The sequence below is a fragment of the Benincasa hispida genome, chromosome 8 (assembly GCF_027475165.1).
Source record: "Benincasa hispida cultivar pf3 chromosome 8, pf3_genome.v1.1, whole genome shotgun sequence".
NCBI classification, from domain to species: Eukaryota; Viridiplantae; Streptophyta; class Magnoliopsida; order Cucurbitales; family Cucurbitaceae; genus Benincasa; species Benincasa hispida.
This window is the reverse complement of record NC_143485.1, coordinates 6,322,371-6,332,906: the sequence shown is the minus strand read 5'-3', so window position 1 is coordinate 6,332,906 and position 10,536 is coordinate 6,322,371. Positions and strand designations below refer to the sequence as shown.

At 33.8% G+C, this 10,536-nt stretch overlaps 2 protein-coding genes across 2 annotated transcripts; one reads left to right on the top strand and one right to left on the bottom strand.

Moving 5' to 3' along the window:
* Positions 1-963: 963 nt before the first annotated feature.
* On the top strand, positions 964-2,432 carry LOC120083731 (C2H2 and C2HC zinc fingers superfamily protein). The gene has a single exon (XM_039039586.2). It carries the CDS (start codon positions 1,072-1,074, stop codon positions 2,203-2,205), a length of 1,134 nt encoding a protein of 377 aa, XP_038895514.2. The 5' UTR covers positions 964-1,071; the 3' UTR covers positions 2,206-2,432.
* A 1,999-nt stretch (positions 2,433-4,431) lies between these two features.
* Positions 4,432-5,071, bottom strand: LOC120082637 (histone H2B.1-like). Its single transcript, XM_039037887.2, has one exon. It carries the CDS (start codon positions 4,989-4,991, stop codon positions 4,563-4,565), a length of 429 nt encoding a protein of 142 aa, XP_038893815.1. The 5' UTR covers positions 4,992-5,071; the 3' UTR covers positions 4,432-4,562.
* Positions 5,072-10,536: the final 5,465 nt, after the last annotated feature.

Genomic DNA, 10,536 nt, shown 5'->3' with positions numbered 1-10,536 from the left:
TTTCTAACTTGTTTTTTGTTTTAAAATTTTAGTTAAAAATTCAAGTATATGTTTCTTCAACAAAGATAACACTCACAGTAAAGAAAATCTAAGAAAATAAGCACAATTTTCAAAAATTAAGAGGCTATCAAACACATCCTAATTATTTCATGTTTGATTTTTTTTTATTTTTGAATATTATTTTTGTTTCTTCACTGTCTATTTGGTAAGTATTTCATTTTTGATAAAAACACATTTGAATTCTAAGCAAATTTCTAAAAACAAAAGTAATAAAGCAAAGAAAAAAAAACTATAAGTCGAAGTCGTATTTGCTAAGTTAATTATAAAAAACAAAAGACCAAAAATCAAAAATAGTTATTTAGCTCCCTTATTTTTCTTCCCTTCTCAGTCAATTTCTTTAAAGAAGATTTCTAGAGATCATTTATTATAACTCAAATACAATTATCCTTCCACTTATTATGGAATATGCTCTCTAATCAAAGAAAAACTAACCTATGTACATGATGTAAACAAATTCTTGGACTTAAATGACTTACCTTAAGCCATTAATCTTAATATTATTTTAGATGATCCACAATACATTTTCATTTATATTACATGATTCATTAAATTAGACAATAAGTTAAAATGTTGATGTAATTAGCCTCAACAAACTATGGTATAATACTTCAATATTTGACCTTTTTTATATTCCCAATTTCACCCTTATTGCACAAAAGGGTTTTGAAATGTCAACTTCCTTCAACATTTTATTTATTTATTGCTGTTTTTGTTCATATTATTATCTGTTTAAATAATTATTTTCTCAAGATTGAAAAGTGGTAAGATATGGAGGAGGCTATATGTGGGGATGAAACAAGTGAGCCTTCTCATAGTTGACTTTCTTTTTTTTCTTTTCCTTTTTTTGCCCTTTGTTTTTTAAGTCTCTTTCTTCATTTGTGGGGCTTCAAGACATGAAGGATAAACACCAACATGAACTATATATCCTTCAACACCTTAGAGCTTAAGCACTTTCCAAATATAATTAATCACTTTCTTTTGAATAAGATGTGATTTTTTTTTTTGGAAATCATGATTTCAAATTCTCAAATGCTTTCTCTTCCTTCACAACAGCCTTTGGTTTCATCTTCTAATGATCATCATGAAACCCTAGATAACCTTCTTTCTTCTTATTCCCAATCAAGCAACTCTCTCCTTTATAACCTCTCAATTTTGAAGGAGAAACTCCACCAAATCCAATCTATAGTCAACATCTCTATCTACAACCTTCAACACTCAACCGAATCTCTACCCTCGACCCTGGCCCCGTCGCCACCGCCAGTGGCGACGACTACCACCGTCAATTCTTTGATCCAAGAACTCATCATGGCTGCTTCCTCCATGTTGTTCACATGTCAACAAATGGATAACCTCGTCGGAAACGCCTCCTTACACAACAATAGTGTTGATAACAACCTCCACGGTCAACAACACCACCACCACCACCAGCGTCAAGGTCCCGTTGACGATGACAATCGACAATCCCTTTTCAACATAGCCAACAACCATCATCACCAACATCAAGAATGGTACAATACGACCTCTACTAATTATAACAACGACAACAACAATAGTAGAACAATGACAACAAAAACAACACATGACCATCGAAATTCGATCAATATCATCGAGTTAGACGCATCGGATCTTCTAGCAAAATACACTCATTATTGTCAAATTTGCGGGAAAGGGTTCAAGCGAGACGCAAACCTAAGAATGCACATGCGAGCGCACGGGGACGAGTATAAAACAAGCGGGGCATTGAGCAATCCAGAGAAGAGCCATAGAAGGGACTTGAATAATATAAGCAAGATGGGGACTAAATATTCATGTCCACAAGAAGGCTGCAGATGGAATCAAAAACATGTGAAGTTTCAGCCATTGAAATCACTGATTTGTGTGAAAAATCACTTCAAAAGAACTCATTGCCCCAAAATGTATGTTTGTAAACTGTGTAGTAGGAAGAAATTTTCAGTACTTTCTGATTTGAGGACTCATGAGAAGCACTGTGGGGATGTGAAATGGCTATGTTCATGTGGAACAACATTTTCCAGGAAAGATAAGCTGATGGGTCACGTCGCTTTGTTTGTCGGGCATACTCCGGCGATCGGCTCGTTGACAAAATTTTTGGGAAAACAAGAACATCAGTATGTTCATTCATTCTAATGAATTTCACTTAACTATATGAAATTATATATATCCTTGTATATATGCTATGTATGGAGGTTTTTCCTTCTGTTTTTGTTTTTGTGTATAAGTTTAGGAAGATCTGCTTTGTTGGGAGATGAATTTGCTTTAACTTTCGGCTAATATTGAGTGGCTTATTGCGTTATGTTTGTTCTTGTTTAACTTGATGTAGACTATGTTAATAAAATGATATCATTGCACGTTGATTCTCTTCCTTCTTTTAGGTCTAAGCTTGTTGAAATTTAAATGTTTAGATTATATTGGTGGATCTGTTTTAGATTATTGGAATTTGTTAAGATTTCTTCTTTGAATTATGTTATATTTTATCAGGTACTTTAATTTTCATAATAACAAGAGACTTTTATGTTTGTATTTATTAATGCAACTTCTATTTAGCTTTCTTTTTTCTTTCTTTCTTTTTCTATAGTAATAAGTTTACAATGGAAGGTGATTCAAACTTCCCATCAATTATTTAAAGAAAAAAGTTGAATTGTTTTAAAAGTTGTTTTGATATATATGTGATTCACCTAGTTTTAATTAGAATTTCATCTACAAATGCTATTATTTTAAATCTTTGGTTCAATTTTGAGTTTACAAGTTACATACTTAAGTATGAGCAAGTAAACATAAAGATGTCCATGGGACGGGGTGGGGACGGGAAAGCCTTCCCCGTCCCCGGCCCTACCCCCTATTCCATTTTCTGTCCTTACGAATTTTTCCGCGGGATCGAGTTCCTCGCATGAAAAAATTACACCTTTATTTTTCTCTAACATTTTTTTTTACAATTCTTTAAACATTTTCAATGAAATTTTTATTTAAATGAAATATTATCAATTTTACTAATTAAAACAATAATACACATCCAATTTAAAAAATATAATTAAAATGCTAAATTCTCATAATTTCTAAAAATTAAAATTCAACTAAACATTCTATCTTAAATATTAAGACATCTAAAGAATTAAAGTAATAAAAATCTTCAACTTAAATAATTAAAACACCATAATTATCTCAATAAAGTCTATAATATTAATATGAATTATATATTAAAAATTTATAATTTATATACAAAATCAGGGCGGAACGAGAAAAAGGAATGGAGCCAAGATTCCCCGTCTCAAGCCCCGAATTGTAAATGAGAAAAAAAAATCCCCACTCCCTCCCTCATTCCCCATGCATTTGGGGATCCTTCACCTCGTTCGAGGCGGGTCCCCACGGAGTCCCACCCCCACAGATTTTTTGAACATCTCTAAGTGAACATATGGAATCAACATACTTAATTTAAGTGTAGAGTGAAACGATCCAAACCTCTCATTTCTTGGTCAAGTCTTTGACTAATTAATTCGTGCATTATTTCAAGAACCCTTCTCTAAAATTGCATTTAGACCAAGCTTCATGGAAAGCATAGAGATAATTCATCTACCACAATCCAACCAACCTAAGTTATGCAAAACCATCGTTGGACATACTTCATAAAAACGACATACTATTTTATATGATAAAATCTAAGAGAACATTTTTTTCCTTTGTGAGAAAGAACAAGAGCTACCAAGGAAAATTTTCTATTTACTATACTTAATTCATAATCATATGTTATATTTCCTATATATAATTTTAAAAAATATATATTAACTCAATTAATATAAAACTCATTAATATCATTTCGGTGGGTTCATAATAGAAAGTAAAATAGTAAAGAGTAGGGATTATAAATAGTTGTAACCTCCAACCCACAATATAAGACATGATATTGATATTTTTTAATAATAGATCCACCAACTCCTTCAACTCAATATACACATTAAATAACCATATATATATATATATATATATATATATATATATATATATGCAAACTAATAGTGTTTGCATATCAAACCTGAGGCATTTAGACTAAATTTCAAAGTCTTGAAGACAGAGCACAATGTCTTCTTTTCAATTGTTGATCATTATTTCAATTCTAAAATGTTTGAAGTATAATCAAAACTTGTTGAAAACTCCAAATTGAAATCCAGCACACAAACCCTAATCGAAATCGTCCATGGCTTATCAAAATCGGAAAAGAAATCGCTAATCAGAGATCAATGGCAAAGATGCGCGGAAATTATAACTCATTAAGCTATAAACAATAATAGAACCAATCTTCAGAGATCCATCAAAGAGAGCACAATTTTTCATAATTGTGAATCAAGAATCAAGCAGTAATTAAAGAAATCACGCAATATAAAACGATTTTCATTCAATTAATTCCAAAATATGCGAGAAACGGAAGCGAAATCAACGATACAGAACAGTCAGGCCACTTTTTACACAAGAAAACCCTAATCTGTATGAATCTAAGAGCTAGTAAACTTGGTAACAGCCTTGGTACCCTCAGAGACGGCGTGTTTTGCTAACTCACCAGGAAGAACAAGGCGCACCGCCGTTTGGATCTCCCGAGAGGTGATAGTCGGCTTCTTGTTGTAGCGAGCGAGCTTAGAGGATTCCTGAGCAAGTTTCTCAAAAATGTCGTTGATGAAACTATTCATAATCCCCATGGCTTTGCTGGAGATTCCAATATCAGGATGAACTTGCTTGAGGACTTTGAAGATGTAGATCTTGTAAGTCTCAATGCTCTTCTTAGCTCTTTTCTTTTTCTTATCGGAGGCGTCCTTGGGAAGTTTCTTCTCGGCTCTTGGTTTCTTCTCTGCCGGAGCTTTCTCGGCCTTCTTCTCCTCCGCCGCTGGCTTCTTCTCGGCGGGCTTCTTCTCGGCCTTTGGCGCCATTGCTAGGTTACGAAGGAATTTGGAGCGAAGATGGATTTCTTTGATGTAAACAAAAGTGAGTTCTGGATAAAGAATTGAGAGGATTGTTTGTATTTATAGATGGGGACGGCGCAATGTGATTGGTTGGTTTTATTGAGACACGGATCGGTGACGTGGACGGTGAGGATTTGGGACTACGTATCTGACGGCTGCATCGGATTTTATGTCTTGTTTTGGGGATCGATTTGAATTTCAGGTTCGCGTCTTTACGATTTTGGTTTACTTTTAAAAATTTCAGTTTTCGCGGGTCATTTTGAAAGGTTAAAAAATGCATTTTTAAAAAGTTAAATATTATCAATTTGTTTTTTTTTATTTTAAAACCAATATAATTTTCATCTAAGTTTTTATGTTGTATTATACTTTTAAAAAACCTAGCCATATTTGAAAATTAAAAAAGAATATTTAACAGAAACTTGTTTATTTATAGAATTCAAATATTTCTTTTAACAAATGTGAAAAGTACGATTGAAAATTGAAAGAAAACAATAAAAAGTATCAATTAAAAAATCTAAAAATGAAATCGCTAACAAATGGCCATAAAAATTCATTTTCTTTTCAGTACTTTGAATTTCAGTTATATTTTAGTACATATACTACTTGTTATGGGTGGATTCTATAATCAAGGATAAAGGCAGGGCTAAATTTAGTGAAGGCACATCCCCACTCAACTTTATGCTCTTTATATCACATATATATATATAATATTTCAAACTACCCTAGTATCAAAACTGTTAGTTAGCCTAGTGGTAAAGGTGTGGCCTTTAAGGCAAGCCCACCAGCCCTGATTAGTCTTAAGGGATGAGAGCCGAAATCGCCCGAAATTACCTTTAATTGAATAGGTGGAAGGAATTGAATTCCTCACGGAAGCGTATGAACATCGTGCAAGTGACATTCAATTTTGAAGATAACAAAATGTAGAGAAGTAAATATACAAATTTACGTAGGATAAACAATTAAATTCTAAAGCATGTTTTTCTATAGAGAGAAAGAGGAAAAAAGAAAAACGGTTTACCTTGTAGATCACTTATTCACAAGTTTCCTCTCCATTGCTTGATCTCCCCAACAATCACGAACACAAGAACTCTTCCGAATACATAAACACCGGAAAAAAGCTTCTGGACACCACCACGTAGTGACCTTGCTATTCTCAGCAACAAGTACCAAAGGATATGTGGGATCCTTTGCACCACGTAGTGACCTTGCTATTCTCAGCAACAAGTACCAAAGGATATGTGGGATCCTTTGCTTTGAAATGGAATAATAATTTCTTGGTGAGATGAGAGTTTCTTTTGAAAGAGTTTTTTTTTTTTTTTTTTTTTTGCATAGAAAATGAACATACTATGTTAATTATTCTCCCTTCGATAAAATTTCCTTTTTTTAAACGAGAGAGATGGGATCAAAGTTATTATGAAATAACTTCCCACCACGCAGAATAATTCCCTTGTAACGAGGAGTTAAAATATTGCATTAATTTATATAATATTTATAATATATGGTTAATAACTAACCATTAATTAATGAACCATACATTATGCATTTTAATCATATTAAAATGCAACTATCTCTTATAACCTATAGTTTTAATGTGAATTTTATTCACATTAATTCTTAAACTATAGTTTTATATGAATCTTATTCACATAATTAACATTTGAATCTCCTTCAATATTCAGCTCATTCTCACACTAAAGTACAACTTTGAATCTTATTCAAAATTAAATTAATAATACAATATATATAAACACTATATTAGTTGTAACTTATACAATTAGTTCTCTTATCAATTTGAACAATTCAAATTAATCCATAACTAATTGATACTTATTTTTACCCTTAATGAGATAGTAAGGGGGCATTGTAGACCTATAGATTAAAAGCTCCAATGATATAAGATTAATTCATTAAACTCTTTAATTAAATTAATCAACATTCATTAGCTGTCGGTCATTCTACTAAAAACCGACAATTGCACTATTCGCATTGTAGATATATTTTTGTGTCCATAGATATAGCCAATCAATAGTAAGTTGACCCTTCACGAATTGCTCATAACTATAACTGAGTCAAATTACCATTTTACCTTCGTAGTTACATCTAACTCCTTAAGTACCACTAATCCCTCTAATGAACAATTAGTTATGGTCCAAATATAAACTAGACCTCTTTATAGCCAATGAAAGGGTGAGACACCTCATCGTTCAAGACCCATAATCAACCCTTAAGGGAGCGATTCATCTACTTTCTCTCAAGACGGGAATGAGCGAATTCCATCTTGCGTAGCTGTGTTCCCAACTTCCTACTCAAACAAATCCCCAAAATGATAGGTTTATTGAGTTGGCGAATTTGGCCATTCTCACCCATACAGATCAAATGATCACCCTCATAGACAGAAGTTCACAACTTACTCAGGATTAAGGTCAAGTCACCTACGGTCATCCTAGTGAAATGTTAATCTCTTCGAGTAACGATATTATAGAAAGAGACTAATAATTTCACGGTCCAATTTTATACAAACTCTTTATATAGGATACCCCCACTCACATGTCTACATGAACGATCGGGATCAGATCGTTTGTAACACTATATAATTATCGTAACAATTACAAAATGGGTTGTATTCGTGGTGTCACCAGAATAAGGTACTCAACATTATCCATATACTACATACCATTTAGGTTATTATCTAAACATATTCCACTTGTATGTTAACCACATACATATTTAAGTTCACATAAAATAACATTGGATATTAGTTTACTGGATTGGGTTAATGCACACTAAATTTCAGATAAAAAAACACCTTGTTTTATTAAACAAATAATTCGTATACAAAAATTTACAAACTACCAAACCCACGAGATTTAGGGCATCAAACCTCAACAAACTCGCCGTTTACTAATGAAATAATGAAAGAAGAGGTTCTGCCAAAATTTAAGGTTCCATCAATTAAGTCTTAGGATGGAAAGAAAGACCCAGTGGTGCATCTAAATTCGTACTAGTCTTAGATGGAGTTGTTGGGTATATTGTATTATATTTGATATCGTACATCCTGCTCATGGTATTTGATACTATTTATACTCCATTTTATTAGATAATTTTGAAGGAACTCTTAAACAAGAGTATCCATGAGTGATCATTTAGAAAAGGTAAACGATCGTTTAGAAATCACGTGCGATCATTTAGTGCGCGGGTGTGCGATCATTTAGGACGATGGGCGCTATCGAATAGGCTTTCAACGCTAAGCGATCGTGAAGTTTTCACACCATGAGCGAATTTCTCATATCTTACAAGATGAAACCAATTTTCATTTTATTTTCAGTTACAAGAACCGAATTCAAGTTTCCCACTTTCGCACGATTCCGGAGAAATTCTCGGCCAATTATTTCATAACCGCCTACTTAATTAAATAATGAATATGATCATATTATATTCGTAACCTATAGTTTGATATCATATATCTACTATAGTAATTTCTCTTCTACTTGATATAAATCATATTTATATCCAATTTCCTCCAAAATAATGTATCTCATACATTTAGTCAATCATATCATATATAATTAACCAGTTCAATTATATCATATATAATCGAACTCCCTCTTGTCAATTTGAACATTTCAAACTGACCCAAAAACTTATTCTCAACTTTATCCAAGCTACCAAGGGGACCTTATGAATATGTGGCTCGAAACTCTAACAGTACGTAAATTGCTGACTAAACTCTTTAACCACAAGATCCACCACTCATTAACTGCCAGACATTCCACTAAAGACCAACAGTTGAACTATTTTTACCACATATATAGTTATGTGTCCATCGGACATATCCAATTATGAGTACGATGACCCTTCACATATGCTCGTAAGTACAATTGGGCCAATTTACCGTTTTTCCCCTGTAGTTACACCTCACTCATTAAGTACCACTATTCCTCTAATGACAATACAACATAGTCCAGCTATGTGTGAACACCTCTCGTGCCAAGAGAAGGTATGTGGCACCACATCGTTCAAGCCCTAGAATCAGCTCTGAAGGGAGCTATCTATCTACTTGCCTCTGCTTTAGGGAATGAGTGATTTCCATCTTATGTAGCTGAGTTCTCAGCTCCCAAATTAGACGAATCCCCAAAGTGGTAGGTTTGAGTCGGCGACCTGGCCACTCGCACTCATGCAAATCAAAGGACCGCCCTCAATGGCAGGAGTTCCCAACTCACTCAAGATTGAGGTAATGTTACCTATGGTCATCCTAGTGAAGTGAAGTCTCTGTCATGAATGGTATTATATAACGAGATGTTAACATTTCATGGTCAGTTTTATACAAATTCTTTGTATAGGACGCCCCCACTCGCATGTCCCCTATACGAATGATCAGGATCAGACCATTTGTGACCATTCCACAAAGCAGGCCGCATCCGTAGTGTTACCAGGATAAGGCTTCCCTCCTATATCCATATACTACAGATCATTTTGGTTATCACTTAAGACATGATCCATTTGTATGCCACCACATACATGCTTAAGTTACATCCAGATAACCAGAGATTTTAGGTTTATTGGTTTATGGTAAAGCAAATAAAACATTCAACTGAGCAAAATCAATAAGTGAAGTAAAATATCATATATTATACATCACAAGCATTCGTACAAACTGTTTACAAACTACAGGACACGAGACTTTAGGGCATCAACCCCAACAAATGTGTCTTTACAAACCACAGGATACATGAGATTTAGGACATAAACTCCAACAATATCCCACATGTTCTAAAATGAGCGGGTTGTACAGTATAAAATATATTACAACATAATGGAGTATAAATAGTTTCAAATACCATGAGTGGGATATACAATATCACATACAATACAATAAACTATGGCATACAATATACCCAACAAAATCTCTCACTTGTCTTAGATTAGGTGACTCATATCTCATAGACCCGGACTCTTTAGGTAACCCTCAAACACTTTAGCCGTGAGAACTTTTGTAAATGGGTCAACAACATTGTGCTCTGAGGCAATATGTGTGACAGTCACACCTCCCCGTTGCACAATCTCCCTAATGAGATCATACTTGCGTGTAATATACTTTTCTCTTTTACGACTCTTGTATTCCTTAGAACCTGCCTACGACACCACTATTATTATGATAAAGTGTGATGAGCAAAGACATATTTTGAACGACTTCCAAATTAGTAAGGAACTTCTTTAGCCCCATACACGAGCATATAGTCCCTTATCAGTCTGAAAATCAGAGTCAGTGTATCATGTAAAAATCAAATCCTTAGCCTCATACACGAGCATATAGCCCCTCGTTCTCCGTAGATACTTGATGATCGTTTTGACCGTTGTCCAGTGATTTAATCCTGGATTGGATTGATATCTATTGACAATCTCTATTGCATAGAAAATGTCAGGTCTGGTACATAATATTGCATACATAAACTGCTAACGGCTGATGCATAGGGAACCCGTCTCATTTCCTCAACCTCTTGAGGATCTTAGG

Bases quoted from the DNA above. Each gene is read 5' to 3' on its own strand.
- LOC120083731 (XM_039039586.2), top strand. From the start codon at position 1,072: ATGATTTCAAATTCTCAAATGCTTTCTCTTCCTTCACAACAGCCTTTG.
- LOC120082637 (XM_039037887.2), bottom strand. From the start codon at position 4,991: ATGGCGCCAAAGGCCGAGAAGAAGCCCGCCGAGAAGAAGCCAGCGGCG.